Here is a 22,344-nt window from a genome sequence, read left to right as displayed (position 1 = left end):
TAACCCATATAGCTAAATGGGTTAAGTTTAAGTTTAGAGGTAGGGGCTCAGATTTAGTAGTTGTTAATGGAAATACAGATATAGTAAATGATAAAAATAAAAGACTGTAAAATAAATTGTGACTGAATATTTCTGTTATGTTGCAATGATATAATTAAAAGTGAAACTTTTTTTACTTATTATACAATTCCTAGTGTTTGGTTTAAGTATTTATTTATGTAATCTAGGTCTAGTTAATGTGATAATCATAAATACAAAGTGAAGTAATATGAAGATAAAATGTGTCAAAATTCAACAAGCTGGAATTAACTTGTTACTTCACTAAAGCAAAAAAAAAAACCATATGAATAAATGAATAAAATTCATTTATTAATTAATGATAATTAGGATGTTCATGACTCCCTAAAACCACCATACATCCTTCTTAGGCTTTGGACACTAGTTTGAAATCTTTTACAATTATTTTAAGTTAAATAAGAACAAAATTGCACAATTAAAAATTCGGTGTATAAGTTTAGGGCAATTTAACCACATCTTAATTCTGTAAGTCATTGTTTTGACATTTAAGTTTCCCTCATATCTTGGGATGGTCAATGATGTGAGGTGTGCTGTTGAAATAATTTGAAATCTAAAAGAGCCCCACTTTTCTTAACTGAGATCTAAGTGCGGGTTTCTTTGTCATCTTTACCTGTTGCTTTGAAAGTCTTTGAGAATAAAGCCTCCTCTGCTTCTGTGTCATCATGATGTCATTGTTTCCTTTTTTATTGGTTGGCTGGCCCTAAATCTGCTACGTTCCCTCCGGGTTGTTTCCTATCACATGACTCTCTCTCTCTCTCTGTCTGTCTTTCTCAGTGTCTCTCTCTCTCTCTGGCCAGCAGGCAGAGCGCAGGAGCTTTATTGTAATGAGAGGATTCCGTTACAGAGGTGAGGATCATCCTCTCCTCCTGCTCTTCCCACAGGTCTCTACCTTTGATCTGTGACCTCTGACCTCTCAGGTTAAGCCATGCTCTGCTAATATGATTCTAATATGATAACAGTCTCCTTAACGAGGACTAAGGGTAAGTGGTGACTTTGGCCACTTGGTTTAGCGTGGACCTACGTCTATGTGTATGTGTGTCTTTTTTTAGCTCTCAGAGACCACTCAAGACCCTCAAACAGTCTTTGAAGTAAGAAATACAAGCTCATTCTGCCTAAAGAGACAAAAAAACTAGATGGATATTCAATCCGTGTAGCATTTCTGTATTTTTCTTTATAGACTGAATTAAAAAAAAGTGTGTGTGTTTGAGAGAGAGAGAGAGAGAGAGCAGGCAAATTTGTGTTTGTTAAAAACCACACATTTATTCATTAAGACCACACACACCAAAAACCGCACTTAACCAACCCCAGATTATCAATTAAAGCAATCAGCATGTCTTTTACTTCAAACGGGTGCTTTCAAAGTCAAGCGCTAATGCCTCAAATTGCCATTTTCCCATTCTGTCAAATTAAATGTACTGCAATGTTGGGTGGTTTTCCCTTTATAGCATATATCTAAAATGTCACATTTGTTAACCTGTAATGTTTGTTATGCTTTTAAAAGGCACTTAGTGACTCTCTCACTCGGTGAAACAGAACAAGCCGCGGTAAATGTGTTAAATGATTACGGAGACGTGGAAAGATGCTAGCATAACAAGGCTGTCGACTGCATTTTTTTTTCTTGTCAAAAGACAAAGCACACACATGCCTTTCTAAAAGGTGCTTTGAACCAAAACAAAAGCGCGCGCACACACACACACACACACTCTTCTAGTGTAGCAGTAGCTTCTGCTGGTTCACCAGAGAGCTTCTTTGCCCCTAGTGCAGTGCTAATTACTCAGTAATGTAACGACACTTCTTTTGAAGAGCTGTTTTCTCTAGCACCAAATCTCCTTAAAAGCCTCCACAGGGCTCTGTGGGGCCACGGAGAACCACAGCCGTGCTGGAGGAAGGGCTCGGGTTACTCTTTACACCCAGAATGATGCATCATCCGCGGGACGAAGAGGCACCAGAGTCTCCTTCCACTAACATGGAGCTCCAGGACACACATAGACACTCTGATGATGCTGTTAGCTCCGAGACGACATGAAACATGAAACAGGAGACCCAACTAATGGTTACAAATATGTTCCCTGTGAGAAAAAGATCTCTGGTGGGCCTCCCTAGTACATATACACACTTTCTCTCTCTCTCTCTCTCTCTCTCTCTCTCTCTCTCTCTCTCTCTCTCTCTCTCTCTCACACTCACACACACATCTGTATTGTTACCCAGAGGTGATGCTTTATGCAGAGATCTCTCAAAAACCAAGTTGCTTGTTTACTAAAAGCAGCCTCAGTCAAGTGTTCTCCAGGGCATTTGCAACATAAACCTCATCTCTTTTACTAAAGTTACCTCATTCAACCGGTTTGGTTATTTTTAACAAAGTTACAGCCTTCCTGTAGCTCAAATAGCAGAGCGTGGCACTGGCAATGCCAAGGTTAGGGGTTCAATTCCCGGGTAAAGCTAAAACTGATAAAACGTGGATCTTCAAAGCAATTTAAGCATCTGCCAAATGGGTTGTCTGTAATTACAGGTTGTCTGTAATTAGAATGTCTGGCTACCTGGATTAGAATGAATATTAGGCATGTAAATGTGTGAGATGAGTCAGGTTTCAGTCACCTCATCACTCAGGCTGTCTGTGTAAAGCACAGGTGCACTGACTGTCCTCACACCTGACTGACCTCTGCCTTCCAGTGTCTATAAATCTCTCTAATCAGGGTTTTCCTTCCACCTTCACTGATTACATCACAGGTGATGTGTAGGTTTAGCTCCCGGACTAATTTCTTCCCAGAGATGTTTAAATGCATACTTTAATACACACGTCTTGAATTTTGTATGCTCATATACAGTGATCTGCATGAGTACACCCCTCACAAATCTCTCATTTAAATTAATGCTTTCTAAAGGATGCTTTATAATATTATGGCTGTGCATATATAGTTGAAGTCAGAATTGTTAGCCCCCCTGAATTATTAGCCCCCTGTTTATTTTTCCCCAATTTCAGTTTAACAGATAAAAGATTTATTCAACACATTTCTAAACATAATAGTTTTATATATAACTCTATATAAATAACTCATTTCTAATAACTGATTTCTTTTATCTTTGCCATGATGACAGTACATAACATTTGACTAGACATTTTTCATGTCACTTCTATACAGCTTAAAGTGACATTTAAAGGCTTAATTAGGTTAATTAGGTTAACTAGGCAGAATAGGGTAATTAGGCAAGTTTTTGTATAACAATGGTTTGTTCTGTAGACTATCGAAAAAAATTGCTTAAAGGGGCTAATAGTTTTTACCCTAAAATGTTTTTTTTTAAATTTTTATTAAAAACTGCTTTTATTCTAGCCGAAATAAAACTAATAAGACTTTCTCCAGAAGAAAGAATATTATAGTAAATACTGTGAAAATTTCCTTGCTCTGTTAAACATCATTTAGGAAATATTTAAAAAAGAAAAAAAAACATTAAAAGGGGGGCTAATAATTCTGACTTCAACTGTACATTAGATTGGTCAGTACTTACGCCAAATCTGGAGCTAAGCTAACTAAATAATTTATGATAATGGTTCAGAAATTTGTAGCCCAAATTTATATGTTGGGGAAAATATTAAATGAAAACTTTGGAAATGAGCAACAATCAAGAGAAACAAAAAATATCTCAAATAAAGTTTTTTAAATGTACTATCTATTTCTAAAGAGGTTTGGTGACTAAAATATTATTTAATAAATATATCTGTTTAATAAATCTGTTACCAAAATATATTACCTAAAGTCACACTTTTAAAAAAAAAATTTACACACACACACACACACACACACACACACACACACACACCACACACACACACACACACACACACACACACACACACACACACACACACAGGACAAGGAGTTATTCCCAGAGAGTATAAATTTAATGGACTTTCTTGGAAAACAATCATATATATTTATAAGTTTATCTCTAAATTCAAAATACACAAGCTATTTTTATATTTTGATAGTGTTATAATGTGTTAGATAAAGTTTGAAATTTTTAAAGTTAGGTGTATATAACTGTATATAACACAAACTTTGCATTATGTAACTAAAACCATACAACATTTTTGGTTCACACTTTATTTTACTCAAACTACTAATTTACTGCTTATTAATAGTTAGAAAGGTTGTAGTTGGGTTTAAATATTAGGTAGGATTAGGGATGTATAAAGATCATAGTAAGTAGTGAATACTAATAAAGAGCCAATATCTTAATGATAGGCAGGTAATAAGCCGGTAGTTAATAGCGGGAATTGGTACTTACCCATTTCTGGGTTTGTCTTGACAAAAACAAATGACAATTGAAATTTTATATACGTCACATGACACTTATTGTATTTCAGTTTGATGCCAAGGAAAGGAGATCCTTGATGTTTAAAGATAACTGTGTGCATGTTTCCAAACTCCATTCAAAGTCCCTTTAAGACAAGTCATTTCACTTGGCGGCCATCTTTGAAATGCCTCTTGGGCAGCATGTCCAGGCATTCTGTTTGAGTGAGGAAACATCAAATTCTCCGAAACTTCTTGCCAAGCTTATGATTGAATTTAATATTAGGAATCATCAATAAAATTAAACAACAGCTGTCTCTTTAGTTTCATTTGAATGGCACAAAATCTACAGAAACTCATGTCTGGTCCGAGCCCCCGAGTATTGTCAGCCTATAGCGATCGATGATTGGCTCCTGTACAAGAAGACGGGCTTTATTCGCAATATAGTGATCGATGATTGGCTCCTGTACTAGTAGGCGGGGCTTTACTCACCATATTGACCGTTACACTTTTCCCCATTTAAAATGATACGAGTGACATGTCTTGTCTATAGTCTTTGATCTATTGTAGCTTTTGGTTAAAAAAGGACAAAACACAAAGTTACAACTCGGACAGTCTCACTTGTGGAAAAATGCTCAATAATGTGTTATTCAAACGGCAACTGTTTAATTTTCCCTCTGTCGGTTTATATCAAATCACTGTTAAGTAAGCAAGTGAATGCTCGATCAACTTTTACAATCCCACATGAATGTCTAAAAGTGAACGAGCTAATCTGAGCGTGTGGCTGAGAGAAAGAAAAATCAACAGAGACTCGCATGCAGTTGTCAGAGCTGTTTAAGCGATTGGGCATCACTTATTGTGTGTATAAGCATGTTTGTGTGTGCGTGTGTTTGTGTGTTACTGGGCTGCTTAAAAGGGGTGAGTGGGCTCTAGTGAATGGACATGTTCATTTATCCAAACCACAAAAGGGTCTTATGTTAACACCAACCAGCCGCAGTGACCTTCAGTTTCCCTCTTTCACAGCATTCACTTACGAGGACAGACCAACACACACACACACACACACACACACACAGCTGAATGTGTAAGTACTGTAAACACTTATGGAAGAGAAATCTCCACCATCCATCCCGTGGATGATACTATAATTCAAGGTACATTTTGATGTCCGAAATCCTAAATTCTTGACAATATTGTGTAATATTTTATTAATTTGTCAGTCAAGAATCACAAGAGGTTAAATGTCATCATTCATTCATTCATTCATTCATTTTCTTTTTGGCTTAGTCCCTTTATTAACCAGGGGTCGCCACATCGGCATGAACTACCAACTTATCCAGCATAAGTTTTACATGGCGGATGCCCTTCCAGCTGCAACCAATTACTGGGAAACACCCATACACCCTCATTCACACTCATACACTACTGATAATTTAGATTACCCAATTCACCTGTACCACATGTCTTTGGACTGTGAGGTAAACCGGAGCACCCGGAGGAAACCCACGCCAACACGGGGAGAACATGCAAACTCCACACAGAAATGCCAACTGACCCAGCCGAGGCTCGAACCAGCGACCTTCTTGCTGTGAGGTGACAGCGCTACCCACTGTCATACATACATACATACATACATATATTCTGCCCTAAATGTCATACATAATATTTTTTCTGCAAAGAAAATCCTGTTTTTTTTTATCCTTTTTAATCCTGATTGAGTTTACTCATTTAGTCATTTCTTATCGTGTAATATATATATATTTTTTCTTATGGTCAAAATTTACTTCTTTTACTTTAAATTCTACAACATCTTATAAAATGTGAATCCAAAACACTCCGTTAATGTATAAAGTATACTTGGCTTTAAATTGAAGAAATAATTTCTCATAAAAATGTAACATACATGAAGTGATATCACTTTACCTCAATCAGTTCTGAAGCACTAAAAGCTTGCTCTTTCTGATGAAATATTGTCTAACAAGAAGAGTTTCAAAACCCGCCACCACATTTTCAAATGGAACAGCCAATTTAACACTGGTCACGCAAGGGGTTGTTTAATAGTCCTTCAATCACGATTTCAGTAGTGCCTTGTACTCTTAGCCAATTGAGCTTGAAATTGGCAGTTCTGATACTCTTGTTTTTCTGTTTCGGCAAATTCCTTATTAAAATTCTATGTACTACCAGTCATAAGTTTGGGATTAGTAACACTTAAAAATACTTTTAAGAAAACTGTTCTGCTTGCCAAGGTTACATTCATTTGATCAAAAATACAGCAAAACTGAAAATCTTCTGATTGATTATAGTTTAAAATTGTATTCACACCAGCAATTCAAAACTGAATTTAATTTATCAGATAAATGCAGCCTTGTTGAACAGAATACTACGGTTTCATTTCAAATGTTTAAACTGTAGTGTGTAGAAGCAAGCCTTTAGTCATCCTAGAATACTCTTCAGTATGAACTTAAAATGTCTGAGTTCATCCCAATTAAAGCATTTCTCTATCCTTTATAACAAACAACAACAGTCCAATTCTCAATGTACTGCACGCGTTTTCAACATATTGTAATGTGGTATAGCTGAATAACTAAACTGTTTTTTTATATTATCTTTACTTACTTTTTTATTTATTTATTTATTTATTTATTTATTTATTTAGAAGTTGTGGACCTCTTGGCCAGGTCACCTTTGTAAATAAGATATTGATGTCAGTGAGTTTTTTTAATCTGGTTAACTAAAGAAACATATATAAGATATGCCAGAAAGAATTTGACCAGTTTTAATCCTAAACATTTTAAATGCTAAAATCACCAGATTATTTAGTTTACCATAATCACCCCACACATTCTGCTTGTTCACTGTCAAAATTACTGACTGACCAGATCATTTAAGACAGACAGCAGCAGCACACGATGGCCCGATCTTCAACCCCGCTGCTCCGCAAACTTCATTTTCCAATTTACTGGAAGACACAATGGCAGGAAACCTCCCCTTTTTAACCCTGGCAAATCCTCCTGAAGAAGCGAGATGCCATGTTGAATTAAGACATATCTGCATCAGAGACGTTCGGGCCCGCCTCATTACAACTAATTATGAACCAATTAGAAACATCATTTAACTAAACGAGCAAATAATGTTCAGGATATTGAGGGAGGCTGGCTGTGCCTCTGTGGACTGCAGCAAAAGCCATTACTAAAATTGTAGCTCTTAAATAGAATAATGACCCCCATCCCACCCCTCCTCTTCCAGGATGCCAAAAAAACAGGGTCTGAAAGAAAGAGACAAAGAGTCAGCGAGTGCAGATGAAGGAGAGAAGTGAAGGGCTCACACAACTGTTGCAGCCACTGTATCAACACAGTCGTATTTTATGTTAGAAATGAAGCCCTTTTGATGGTTTTTTTTATTTGTTGAGTGGTTTTAATGTGTCTTTGAGCTTTTGGAACAATGCAACTGTGGATTTGGGGAGAAAATATGTTTATATTTATATGTATTTTTTATTGATTAGTATTTCATTATTTTTATGTTGTTTGTTGTTTTTCTGTGTTTACAGAATATTTTTTTTAAATATAGAATTTAGTCATTAAAAATAATAGCAATATAACATTTTTAACAACAATAATAATACCTGCAACTTTTGTTGTAATACAGATGATTATAAATTGTACAAAGTATTTTAAGAAGAATATACCACACACACATTTGCACCTTACGTGTTCTGCAAATAAACATTAAGTGTCATAAAACCATTTTAAAATAGCTTAGAAATTTATATATGTTTTTAAACTACAATAATTCCTGGAACTCTAGTCATACATCATACACTGTACAAAATGCTGGCTAAAAATTGATTAAGTTAACTTAACTGGTTTTACAAATTTAAGTAGATTGAACATTAAACAGTTAAGTTGTGCCAAAAAAAATGCAAGATTTATGTTGATTCGACTCAATTTAAATAAGTAGTTTGAACAAGCAGCAAAACTATTTTTGAGTGTATGTATTTGTTTTGTTCTTATTTATTTTATTTTTATTTATTTGTAGTTTTTTGTATTTATTTGTAGTTTTTTAGCAACTGACACAGACCAAATGTTTTATACATACATTTTATTTTATTTTTTCATTTAAATAGACTCTAATAACTTTTTCTTACTAAATAATAATTCTATTTTTATACTTTTTTGTTTATTTTAATAAACAGCTAATCAAAAAAATATTGTGTTGTATGTGTTAAATCTGAGCATAAATAAAACCTGAGCAGCTGCATGTAGTGCACCTCTAAAAACGGCTAATCAAGCGCTTTCTCGCATCTGCACAATCAATGTGAACTAATGGATAAATGTGATCACCTTTCATCTCTGAGAGAAAAGTTCAGCCGACTAAGATACTTTTATACCATGATTATTGATTTTGCTCAATATAATGGACTTTCTTTCTACTTCCCGATGAATGAGGTGATCAGCCTCACTGGATTGAAGACATTAGGAAAGCTGAGCAGTTTTTGTCATTGTATGGCTCTAGAAATTAGATCTATCTATCTATCTATCTATCTATCTATCTATCTATCTATCTATCTATCTATCTATCTATCTATCTATCTATCTATCTGTCTGTCTGTCTGTCTGTCTGTCTATCTTTATGTCTTTCTATTCATACATGTTGTAGTGTGTTGTGAATGATGCTCAGCTGCATCAATGAAATGTTGGACTCTGTCGTACTGAAAGTTATCTCAGAGTGCATCTGGAAATTACTAAGTGGCTTTATATTTAGTTATTGTCTGGGGGGATCCAAACATAATTTCCCTTCGGCTCCTCCATTAAGATTTGATATAAACCAGAATCCGTTCAGACTCAAGCTCCTCATTTGAGCCATTAGTCTACAGCCGCTCACGTGGGGCTCATGAGTGATACAGAGGCCAATCAGAAACCTGGTTATGCTTTCCGTAAATTCATTTAAGAGAAAGCAGCTTCTGTTAGATGCTGTTTGTAGTGAGTGACAATCATGGCAAATGTCCGTCCAAACTTGCAGCGCTGCTTCATTATTGAGCAGTCAGACGTTCAGCTGCTGTTTCAACAAAATACAGACACACGCATAGCAGGAAAACAGGTCATTAGCTAAAACATGAGCAGTTTCCAGATAGCATGCAGACAGACATCAATATTGTTAAAAATACTTTTTGTCAAAGTTGGAGGGACATAAAAGCATGGGGCATTTTTTAGATTTAGCACTGCTTTTAAATTAATAGACCAATGTCATTTCTGATATTAGAAGATTGGAAAAACATTTCTCTCTCTATCCTCTCTCTTACTGTATTTCTATTGCTCTCTCACTCTTTTTCTCTCTCCCCACTTTATATATAGTGCCCATTACCTTGCTCATAAATTACATCCCAAACTGAATTACTCCTGCTTTTCGCTGTGCCAGGCAAGTTTGATGAATCCTGAGGCACAACACATCATCTCAACAAATCTGCTCCACACTGTCTTCCACCTCTTCAAACCACTTCAAATCATTTTCATTGCCGTGCTATTAAAATTTGTAATTCACACCTGCCATTTCACCTACAGATGGGTGTGTGAAGCGGTGAATGGAAGCGTATGGGCTTTTTTTACGCGGTGAGAAAGCTCGAAAAACCGACGTGATGAAATTTACACGGAAGTCGCATAAATTTATGCTCACATGTGTGTGCCATGAGCGGTCTGACCTCTGGTCTGAGCTGTCAATCAAACAGACAGCAACAACAGTATTACTAGCAAGCCAGGAGCTTCTCTTCATCCTGCCTTCAGGGAAGTCACTAATGTTTCGGGGACTTTTTCCGCCATAATTTGGTTAGGAACGCCGAATTTTTAATGATTTCATTTTTAAATCTCAAGCCAAAGAAACTTGCATTTATGTATAGCTAAAACAAAATTTTCTCAAAGAAAGTCAACTATGAATGAAACAATAAAAAGTTGTTTGAAATGTGCCTGTACATTCATTTAAAAGTACGCATCCTATTTACTAATATTTGTGCATTTTTTTATCTCGAGGGAAGAAATGCGTTATTTAATCTTCACTCGATATAAATTAACATATTTCGACCTGGCTTTCAAACTGTTGTCATCATGTCGGAAAAAGTAGCTACTTGTGTGTGTTGATAATGAACTTTCTCCGTGGCCGGTATAGAGAACATGGAATCAGTGCAATAGGACACCACTACACCCTTTGTAATTTGACAGCGGGTGAGTCTTATCAGATTGCACCGCGAGCACTGTCATTCTTCACTGCGGCTTCTCTGAGGCCCCGCTGCGCTTTTGACGTTCCGCTTGTCTCCGAGAATCTTTGAATGCGTGTTCGTGTGACAAGCAACATGTAATTATCCCTAATTGCGAAAGCATCAACTGGGGACACTTTACATGACCCAGTGTCAGTGTAACACAAATGTTTGTCTTGAGCTGAAAAGTAAACGAAATAGAGAACCGTGGCAGTCAATAAATTTTATATATATATATATATATATATATATATATATATATATATATATATATATATATATATATATATATATATATATATACATATAATAGTTATATGATTGTTTATGTGATTTATATGATCGTTTGGGCCTTCTGCTATTGTGGTAAAACTTAAACTCACATAATAATATAAATAAAATATTCCACACACACACATATATATATATATATATATATATATATATATATATATATATATATATATATATATATATATATATATATATATATATATATATATATATATATGAAGACATAAAATATACCAAACCACTGCATTTTTAAAGTTTGCAATGCTGTCATTCATTGTGTATTTTAAAGACCTCGGTTTAAAAAAATACCATACTGCATTTAATACACAAAACATAATTGATAATAATTATTGTTATTATATCAATGAAGAATGTTATTTCCGAATTTCAGATAATTTCATTTTAAAGACAGGGATCGAATGATTACACTTTTATTTCAATGCTTCAGTCCTCATAATGTGTAAAACTGGTTAATCGGGGGACAAAAATCTAAATAAAAGTACAAAATAATCATTATACACATGGTGTATTTTATAGGACATGTACAGAACCGTGTTGCTTTTGTGTTTTACACATAGACTCGTTTAATTGCTGCATAATAAGAAATATATTTTTTCATCAAATAAAGAGGTATAAATAGACATGAATATCGTCAAACATAGTTTAAATGTGTATTTTGTACGTCTTCGTGTGTAATAATGTGTCATCCTTTTGCAAGGAATTTTCATTGTGCGTAAAAGTTAATATTCAATCTTGTTGTAAAGATTGTATAGTGGTAAAGCTGGTAAATTACTTCCAGGATAATACAGTGGGGTTGGAAAAGCGATGGACCTCGGAACCGGCACCCGGAGCAACGAATTTTCTCTGAAAACGAGGGGCATCCCAACCAAAGTCTGCGCCGATGCGTGCGCCATGTTCGCAGCTTCCAGTTCTGCAGAGAGCTGCCGCTTCCATTTGTTTCGCCGGTTCTGAAACCACGTTTTCACTTGTGTCTCCGTTAACTGCAGGCTGGAGGCGAGACAGGCTCTCTCGGAGCTGCTCAAATAGCGTTTCATATCGAATGTGGACTCGAGCTGATAAACCTGACTCCGAGAGAAAACAGTGCGCGTTTTCTTCTTCGCGGAGTTGTTCTGTTTGTCCGGCCCGTCGCGTTGTCTGTCTTCAGAAACGGGAGACATTTGGCTACATGCTCGCCCCTGCTCCTCTTTGTAATCCGGTAGTATGGCTGGTGTCAAATGCGGCCGGCGGTCGATCCCATCTTGCACAGGTAGAAGTCCCTTTGTGGCACCTGCAACCAATGCAACGCATAGACACACACAAATCTCATTATCAAACTGTGCTGTAAAATCACAGCTTGAAAAATAACATCCACCCAGATGTATTAATAATTATATAAAGCGGCCCTGCTTCATTGTGAACAATGTGCATAACTAATGTGCCTACATTAGTGCATTTAATAAATGGTTGCAAACACGTTTATTTTTAGCATGGCTGAAAAAAAGTGGTTTAAATTCTCGTCCATCATCAAATTCACTCGGTGTTTTTTTTCTATTAGGCTAAACATTGCCATTACTCGATACTTTACACAAGAGTTCATTAAATGTGAACTCTGACTGTTTGATCGACTGTTGAAAGGTTACAAGTGCTCTGTTAAATAAACAATACAATATGACTAGCACTGGTGCACGATATTAATTAAATCGTGTTACATTTAACGCTCAATTGACGAAATGCAGCGTTGCCTCTGAAAGCCGGCATAATCAATTAGCAGACTCGATTAAATTCGGTTAATTATTTGACCTTTCCCCTGTTCACCGAGGCGCGATAATATGTCGGTTAAAACACTACTGGAGTTTTTTTTTCCAGTGGAGGTAATGGGGACAACATTTAAAAGACAGCCATTGAGACAAAAATAATAATTTGGGTTTTATATTTAGCGGTTCTGAAGTGCGACACTTATGAAGGGGACTTTCACTGTAAACAACAATACAACAGAAATGTCTATCCCGAGCAAGAAAAACATTAAATAAAATAACACCGATGGGAACGTCACTCACCAAGACAGGAGAAGTTCAGAGGCTGGTGCGGGTTGCAGGACTCTGGTACACCAGGCTCAGAGCAGTAGCAGTCGCCCGAGTCTTCTCCGGCGCTGCAGTCATCCTCCGATGACACGGACAACGTCCGCTTCCTCGGCTGGGATTTGGGACTGTCCTTTCCAGCTGACCGGACTCCGTCGTTTGAGGTGCCCAGAATAGACTGGATTGTGAAACTTGAAATGGGGGCAGGCGAGCACTTGCTTCCGCTGTCCTCCGAATTATTCATTCTCGCCTCATAACAGTTCAAAAATGTTCTAAAAACGATAAGTAATACGTCCCGCTACACATAAAGAGTGTTTTTCTTCAAATTTAAAAATGTTTTTTGTAGCTGTTGGGACGATAAAAAAAAACTTGTTTTTCGTGGGCTCAAATGTGTTCGAATGCATTCCTCTCCACTTCCACGCGCTCTGGTCTCAAGGCGGGTGAAACGTGCCCTCATTTGCATGTAGGTAAGACCGGCGCTGGCCAATCACGCGCTCAAAGCGCGCCCGGAAATTTCAAATTTTATGAAGGTTGAGTTTCTCAGTGGCTAACAAAAAGTGCTGAACGCTCGATGGAGATTAATTTGTTGCAAATCATTAGGCTACACCACAAGAATGTATAGTTTCAGTGATTTTTAAGAGCGAGGAATGTAAACATGCATTAAAACAAACCTCTTATTTGGCTGTTCTTGATTCACCATGCCATATATACAATCTATCTATTTTTTCATTTCAGGTTTTACAGACAATATGTAATTTTACAGTAAGATAGCTATTATAGCTTTATATAAAAAAACTACTAATTACTGCTTACACACACACACACGCACACACACACACACACACACACACACACACACACACATACATATATATATATATATATATATATATATATATATATATATATATATATATATATATATATACATATATATATATATACATATATATATATATATATATATATATATATATATATATATATATATATATATATATATATATATAATACATATACATATATATATATATATATATATATACATATATACATATATATATATATATATATATATATATATATATATATATATAATGTGTGTGTGCGCACAAGGCAAAATATTTATTGTAAATTATTGTAAATTATTAGTATAAAAATTGACACCTTATGTTTGAGGAAATTAGCTTAATTTTGTTATTTAGTTGTAGTTATAATTAAGGATTCGTTATATTATTTGTGTGTCGTGTGTGTTACCATGGTGGGTGTTTATGAACCACAGTTGCAAGAGAGGCCAATTTTATTAATACTTTCCAGTAACAAACAGGTTATTTAATTATTAAGTGCTCAGATATGTTGCAAATTATATAATATACACATACGATTTGATGACTGATGAGTAGTGTCAAATGTAGTCCTTAACAGACAATTGTGAATTAAAAAAACATAAGTAGGCTACCTGTCAGCATCTAGCTTAGGGATGGTCAACATTGTTTTGTTATTGCCCCACAACTTACCTGCTTGCGCTCGTTTGCACGCAGAATATCACTTTAAGGTGAATTTACAACAATCGTTTTAATAGCTTTCTGTGAGCTACTGGATGGATAATTATTCAATGTCATGTACATGCCTCTGGTTTCCCACTTTGATAAATTATAATTACTATTGCTTCTAATTTCAGTAATTTCCTGCTCCCATATTGACATAATATTTTAGCTGTTTACAAGATAACGAATTTTTTTTATTAATTTACTGATATTTACTAGATTTTGACTTGTATTGGAAGCTCGTGTGAACAGGCTATACCTCTGAAAAAATAACGTGTCACTCAATAATGCAATTCAGTATGATTAACTCATCCAGAATCCTTTTTAAACAGATTATAATGTAGACTGTGATTACGACACTGTTTGGTGGTCTTTGTTTGGTCTTTGGCATTTCAAGTACTTTCAAGTTCACGCGCTTATCAGTAACCAACATTAAACCAACCCCGAAGTGATTACAAGTCATCTGAATCCATAGTTTAGCTTAAAATCATGCATCTTATTAAATAGTCGTTTTAAATTCCACTAGGCTTGTGCTATAAATGGCAAATTGGTCAAATAATCCAACACACAGTCAAGGAACTAATAATGGATCCTCTCTCATTTTTCTTGAAAATAATAAACTCATTCCACGTCCATTATCTCCGTTTAAGAATTAATTTGATCATTATGGTGGGCTAATCTACTGCCTCTGTGGGCCGGCTAGAGCGGGCAGGACTCTGTTTAATTGATTGACTAATTGATTGGGGGGTGGGCGCGCTCGCCCCACCCCTGACTCGTGTCTCGAGGGCAGCTGTGGCTCTGCCACATTAGGTCTCGTTAGCGTTTTCTAAAGGCGGGCGACACTTAACAAATGCTCTGGCTTTGTCGTGGTGACAGCGCGCGGACACCTAATGGAGCAGAGGGAGCCAGGGTTGAGCGATCCCGACTACACATTTCAAAGGTCGGGAGTAATGCCCTGCACACATGGGTCTCCCAACCACATAGACCGGGCCACTGGGCATGCAGTTAAAAATGCTTCAAATTTGAACATTTTCATTTTAAAGTAAAATATTTGTTATACTTCATAGTCAGAATCTATAATCAATACTATTAACAGTAATGGAGAAACTTATTTTCCACAAAGGTTCTTTGGGTTTCTCAAATGCTCCTTAGTCAGAAATAGTTTCTTCAAGAATTCAGAGGTTCTCTGGTGAACCAAAAGTGTTTCTTTTATGGCATTAATGTTTTGGAACATTAATTTAATAGAAGTGTATAACGCCTAATCCAAAAAGAGCCACATAAATAAGAGGAATGTTCTTCAATGAACCTCTGAAAATTTTGAATAGTGTCTGTTCTCATTTGCAGTACGTGTGACTAGAACATAAACATCTAGAAGATATTTGTTTGGTCTAGCAAATACGACACGTGCGCTATATGTACACGATGATGGAAACGATGTGGTTGAACTGTCACAATCTGCAACTCTGTTTGGAACGGTTGTTAAAGAGACCTATTGTGAGAGACCATATGCCCACATATAGCCATTTAGTGCGTAAAATATGAGTGTCTAGTTCACAGCGGCTCAACGATTTATGGCGCATTCACATAAGGCGTGAAATCCGCAATGATCGTTAAAGAGCCGGTTTTATATGCTGCGCCTGTCAGCCGAGGCTGGATAGCTTAAAGGCCGTTTAGACATATTAAACAAAAACAATACACCAGAAATGGAGGCCCCTCGCGGTGTTATATTCTTCGTGTTTGGGGAGGAGGGAGCAGTATTATCATTTTTTTTTTTGATGTGCAGCTGTTAATGTTTTATAGTGTGCAAAAATCCAAAAAGTTGTTTCTATTAGCCTATTGACCACGATACAAACAGAACATCTATAAGTTTTGCAAATACCTAGACAGGTTTACCGTGATGAACACCCAATCATTATGGGACAATCGGTCTTGCGTTCACAAAGCTAAAGATCTTTCAAATCCGGCAGAACAGGCTTTTTTTGGCACGTGCTGCGGCAGACAGTAATGACCGAACATACACATCGAGCTCTGGTAAAAATGCTTTCTGCTAGAAAGACAGATGAAGTCATGGGCGCCTTTGATCTGAAAATCAAGCTTCGATAAATATTAAACAAAGGGCCCTTTACACGTGTGTATTATGATATATGGCATGTCCAACTTTAAGATAAGGAAATTACCAGAGAAAATGATATCAATAAATTTTCTAAGTATAAACGCTGATTATGTTTCGATTTTCATTCAAGATTCTGAGGCTGGTCTTTTATTTTTTCTCAAATGGTTTGAGAGAGAGAGAGAGAGAGAGAGAGAGAGAGAGAGAGAGAGAGAGAGAGAGAGAGAGAGAGAGAGAGAGAGAGAGAGAGAGAGAGAGAGAGAGAGAGAGAGAGAGCAGGCGGGAAGCTCAAGCCCTGGAGGTGTACAATTTATGTAATCTACGGCTGGGAAATGAATTGGGTAATTTATTGGAAAACAGAAAGTCAAGAAGATTGGATCAGTATAGTTCAACCAAGGGCTTCTATTCATCAAGATCCAATTAACAACCTAACCATTGAGTCTTAATGGGTTTCCAATCTACTGCTCTGATATACTCATCAATCCCTGAGGGAGAAATTAAGCGAATCGACCGCCCCTCGGCGTTGTGGTGTCATTCCTCTCCGCAACTATATGTCAAATTAAAAACACAATTAAAATTTAAACTGTTTCAATCAGAGGCTGCCCCGCAACCTATGTTTCACTTAATAGAACTTTGATGAAAATCTGATGCTCGCTTTCAATCACAAAGGCAAATGGGAAAGGTGGATCAAAAAAAGATATCCTTTTCCCCGAATAACACCAAAACATTTCGAGAAAGTAATAAGCAAAGATAGGCCAGTTTCCTCTAAAGCGTTATACGCAGGATTGAGTTCACGTTCTCGCCGTCTATTGTGGGTAAATGTACTTTGCGGAGCGCTGAAAAACATTTTCCCTACACAGCGAAAGATAATTCAATAGGGCAGATGATGGTCCATTTTGTCAGTCTCATCCTGTGACGCTGTGAGCTGCAATCCTTTCCGCTTGAAAATATGAGGTCGGCCAAATAGACGTATCGTGTTTTATCGAAATTGTTAAATCACCGTTCCGTCATTTTTGAATAGCCCAAGCTTTGATGACCTGACAACCCCGTCAGATTCACAAAGAAAAAAAATGCGTAAATAGGAATAATCACGTTTACAAAAAGTGATTTATGAACACAAATGAGGGGAGGGGACTGTTAAATTAGCCGGCTATTTGAACTATTTATCCAGACTCTTCTAACGTCTATGTTAATGCGCTGAGAGTATGTTGTCTGTTTACCCCCACCCCCATCTTTGCATAAAGATATGGTCAAATGGAAATTATCGAGTGATAATTTTTTTTCAGTTTATGACAGTGGATCAAGGTCATCAGTAAGCCAACAGGAAAAAAGAACTGTTAACAATGCCCTTGATTTGAAACAATATTTTACAGACGTTAGCCGATCAATACTCGACAGGCAATAATGCCTCTGCGATCTATTAATTCACCGTAATGGGCTCGTGCTGCGCTTGCATTATATTATACGTCAATATAGGAGTTATGATTATTAGGCGGCGGTAGGCTATTTGAATGTGCTCTTGGCTGAGTGCTTAGACCCAACGCAGAGAGTTGATTTCGACTTTATAGAGGAAGAGCAATAGGAAGACCAATGCTTGTCGATGAGCTTGACTGACCTATATTAAAGTTCTCTCAATGCTGGGCAGTGCTTTTGTATTATATTATTTGTATTATTATTATTGTTGTTGTTATTATTATTGTTATTATTGTTAATATTATTTCATTGCCTCAACATTTGGTAGTGAGTAATTCCTTAATTCGGTGAATAGGCTACTCACACGCATGACGGAATAACCAACATGTGCCTGTACAATTTCTATTTAGGGGCAATTTATTTAATTTAGTTTAAATTAAAAATAAAATCAAAATATTTTAAAAGATTTTCTTTAAACATTTCTGAAAATAGTATATTATCGTTTGAGTCAACAGAGTCAAGAGTTTAAGTCAACGAAATTTAAGACCGACCTTTTTAAATTAAAGTTGTTTTTAATTTTAGAATTACAGATGTCGTTGGTAATCAAAATAATGTTGTTGTTTTCTAACCTTTTGAACCTAAGTCAATAATAAATTAACAACGATTATTACCAGTTAATTAAGGTTTGCATACAGCTAGAATTGAATTCAGTTTAGCAACAGCCAACTCGCTTTTGAACACCGTGTTATGGAGTCTCACAAGACAAATATGAGTTACTTTTCGTGCTATCTCTCTCTCTCACACACACACACACACACACACACACACACACACTCCACGCACACACGCACAGACAAAGAGAGGTAAACTCTTTAATGCAATATCGCCAGCTCTCATAGATAATTATACGGTCTTATTGACAACGTGATTTTGCAAAACATCCCTTGTTGTGTCCACCAGTTTTAAAGGTGCACCTGCTTGTAATTGAGATGGTAATGGCTATTTCAGCTTGTTGAGGCTTAAGTGAAACAATTCCGGTTTTGCTGCAAAGTGGATTTAGCTCATCGTATTTTACAATTCTTAAAATATGCCGTTACTCGACGAATAATAGACGAATTTAATATATATTTATATATTTTTTAAGAAAGCGCAGTAAAAATACACCAGTCACAGATAAACTAATTAGTCCACTTATTCATTGTTAATAAATTGTTTACATATTAATTTATTTGCATCCCCTTATGCATAGTTGTTATGCTTTAAATGGATATATAATGTATAAATGTACATATATAAGTACATATATAAATGTATACAATTAATGTCATATATTTGTGAAACTGTTACAAGTGCCTTCTCCATTGACCCTCCTCCGCGATCTCATTTTTGTCTGTCTCTGTGTGTGTGTGTGTGTATGTATGTACGTATGTATGTATGCCTGTGATTTATGCAGCATATTCATATATACAGGCTGTTCGAAAAACTGAATTGTGAGCCATGAAAAAGCACCGTTTTTCATATTTCAACCCATCAGTCGTGTCACAACGTCAGGTTAGTCACACAAAACATGTTGACTTCAGTAGTCTTCGTTTATTTCACAACAGAATTTAGCAATACAATGTAAAAAAGAACGTATCTATTACTGTACAAATGACACCTTTCCTTTTGGTTCGTTATATCTGTACATGTACATATACATCTGTAAATAATATAGATAAAAGTAAAAGTATTTATTCTTCGTGTTTGTGTCTTCAGTTTAACTGTCATATCTGTCAGATATATGATTGTCCATTGAACGCGGGACCAAGCAGTCAAATCGTTTTTACGGTTAACTTCTTAACCTAAGAAATGTTTGGTAAGAAAATGTGTCTAAAATAAGAATAGAAATGTTGTCTAAATATACAGATCATACACAGTAGTATTGCACATCCGTGTTCAGGGCTGTGTGTGTGTATGTGTTTTCGGTGCTGTAAAGAAACTTAACCGTGTGTATAAAGACTTTGTCAACAAGTTGAACAAGTTGATTTGTTATATAAACAGATAAACCGTAGCAGGTATAAATAATAATAATAATAATAATAATAATAATAATAATAATAATAATAATGACAAAGTGAATTAACAAAGTCAGAAATTTACCACCAACCAACATCAACATTAGAAATACAGGCCTCTAAACAGCCTTATTCATGTGTAGTTTAATGGGTATTTTTATGAGTTGTAAAACAAAACAAAAAAACGTCGGGCTCAAATGCATGATAGTGCGTCTTTGTACATTTTTTTTCTTTTCTTTTTTTTTTTTTTGTATTTTCTAAACAAAAATAGCTTTGTCTCTTGGTTTCATTTTCCCATTTTGTCTCTTTCCCTCTATCGAGTCTCTGTAAAATTTAGTTACATAGTTACATAGAAAAAGACATCTGTCGTCCTCTCAAACCGGTCTGAGGAGGGGCACGGAGGTGACGATGGGGTGCGAGTAGTAAACCGGATGAGGGAAAGTGAGCAGCGGCTGGCTTACGGGCACGTTGCCCGCTGTGTTGGTGCTCTCAGAGGCCGAGTTCTCGTGATACAGGATGGGCACTCTCACAATCCTTTGCGCTGCTGCGTGGCTCAAGTTGGCGGCCTCCAGCTCTGCGGCCAGCTGACGTTTCCATTTGTTTCTGCGGTTCTGAAACCAGATTTTCACCTGGGTCTCTGTGAGGTGAAGGGAGGCAGCAAGGCCCGCGCGTTCCGAGCTGCTGAGGTAGCGTTTCATGTCGAAGGTGGACTCCAGCTGGAACACCTGACTCCGCGAGAACACCGTGCGAGTTTTCTTTTTCCGGCAAGGTTTCTTGTCAGCGCCGTCATCACTCTTTTTCCAGTCGTCCATGCCGCCTTCTTTTTTACCGTCTTCTGTGTCGCTCTCCTCGAGGACAATCTCGTCGCCACTTTTGTTGTCGTCTTCATCGTCCTTGGCGTCTGGGTCTGATTTAAGCACAAGCTCGGGAGAATCTCGGTCGGTGCCTGCGGTCGGTGAAGAATCCCTCGCTTTCTGTGCTGCTACAGTAATAGAGGCCAAATTAGCATTCGTTTTCTTTCAGAAACATATTCATATCAAGTTTCACAGGTCGCGTCACTTTGCTACATGACAGGTGCCAACAATTGTGATTCGCACTGTCCAAAATCTCAGTGTTTTCAAACTTCAACCCTACGTTTTAAACTAAAATATGTCAGCTTTCATATTTTAAAAATGAGAACAGCTACTGTTATCTTTGATGCTTGGCCTATATTATTTATAATCTGTCGGGAAACAAGTTATAGACTGACTTGCTTCAGTGCATGCTTATGCACCAATATTTAATATCAGAATCACGCTAATAATTATCATACATAAAAAAACAGCGCAGATTACTCAAAAAAGCAGTTATTAGAGAATAACTCTTACCTTCTGTTCTGTGGAGGTGCGCGGATGCACTGAGTGTGTACGGGTACCACCACGCCGAGGCACGCTCAAGGTAAGCCGGTAACGCAAAGCGCTGGGTGGGTAACTCAAAGCGAGGAAAGTTTATTTCCCCAACCTGAGAAAGCGAGAAGCTGCCATCAAGTCCTGCTTTAGTGGGTGCCAAAATAGGCTTGGGCTTTGACGGCTTACTGTCAGAATTGAGAAGATTTTTAATGAAAAATGGAGAGTCTTTCGCTGAAGCACATGTATCCTGTGTTGTTTCGGGCATGTTGGCTTGAAAATCGGGATTATACTATAATTTAAAAATCGTTAAAAACGCGTCGAAAAGGAAAATCTTTAAACAGTTTAAAAGTCCTTGGTAAACTCTCCCAGCAGTGGGAACTTAAACGCGGTTGTTTACGGTCAGCACTGACGTTAAAACGAAAGACAATAACGCGGGGCGAGATAAACAATATTAATCTTGCTGATCATCTTCTGAGAGTTCCTTGGTGAAAATGATGCTCACCGTGTCCGTCTGGCGCCAGATGCTAATGATGAAATAAAAATGTCACCCGAGTTAAATGCAGAAAGTATACGGCGATTGGGCACGTACAATAGCAAATGGGATGAAGGGAGAGATGGGAAGTGGAGAGTCGGGAGAGAGGAGGGGCCTCCCAGACTCTTCGCGTTGGCTGCTGGGCTGAGAGTTCTCTCCTGTTATTGGTCTTATATAGTCCAATTAGGTGGCAAATGAGCACGGACCATTAACACAAAGGAACAAGGATTTAGCTCAAGCGGTGCGCCGATGAAGGCAATAGCAAAAAGGTGGTTTAGGCCACGAGCATCGCAAAGTCTAACTTGACTTTTTATCAG

General features: G+C 36.8%; 2 protein-coding genes across 3 annotated transcripts; both read right to left on the bottom strand.

The window, feature by feature from the left end:
• Positions 1-11,320: 11,320 nt before the first annotated feature.
• hmx2 (H6 family homeobox 2) lies at positions 11,321-13,358 on the bottom strand. Its single transcript, XM_056477325.1, has 2 exons — positions 12,963-13,358; positions 11,321-12,193 (listed from the first exon to the last, which is right to left on the bottom strand). The coding sequence occupies exons 1-2, from the start codon at positions 13,225-13,227 to the stop codon at positions 11,646-11,648; spliced, it is 813 nt and encodes a 270-aa protein (XP_056333300.1). The 5' UTR covers positions 13,228-13,358; the 3' UTR covers positions 11,321-11,645.
• Positions 13,359-19,641: 6,283 nt separating this feature from the next.
• hmx3a (H6 family homeobox 3a) lies at positions 19,642-22,065 on the bottom strand. 2 transcript variants are annotated; one of them, XM_056476969.1, is made up of 2 exons: positions 21,475-22,065; positions 19,642-21,089 (listed from the first exon to the last, which is right to left on the bottom strand). In XM_056476969.1, exons 1-2 carry the CDS (start codon positions 21,758-21,760, stop codon positions 20,482-20,484), a joined length of 894 nt encoding a protein of 297 aa, XP_056332944.1. In that variant the 5' UTR covers positions 21,761-22,065; the 3' UTR covers positions 19,642-20,481. The 2 variants fall into 2 exon arrangements, with proteins under 2 accessions (XP_056332944.1, XP_056332945.1); XM_056476970.1 differs by having other exon boundaries at positions 19,642-21,086.
• Between the last annotated feature and the right edge of the window lie 279 nt (positions 22,066-22,344).

Source organism: Danio aesculapii, chromosome 17, assembly GCF_903798145.1.
Source record: "Danio aesculapii chromosome 17, fDanAes4.1, whole genome shotgun sequence".
Classification (NCBI taxonomy): Eukaryota; Metazoa; Chordata; class Actinopteri; order Cypriniformes; family Danionidae; genus Danio; species Danio aesculapii.
Note: the sequence above shows the minus strand (reverse complement) of the source record. Positions and strands in the feature narration are given on the sequence as shown.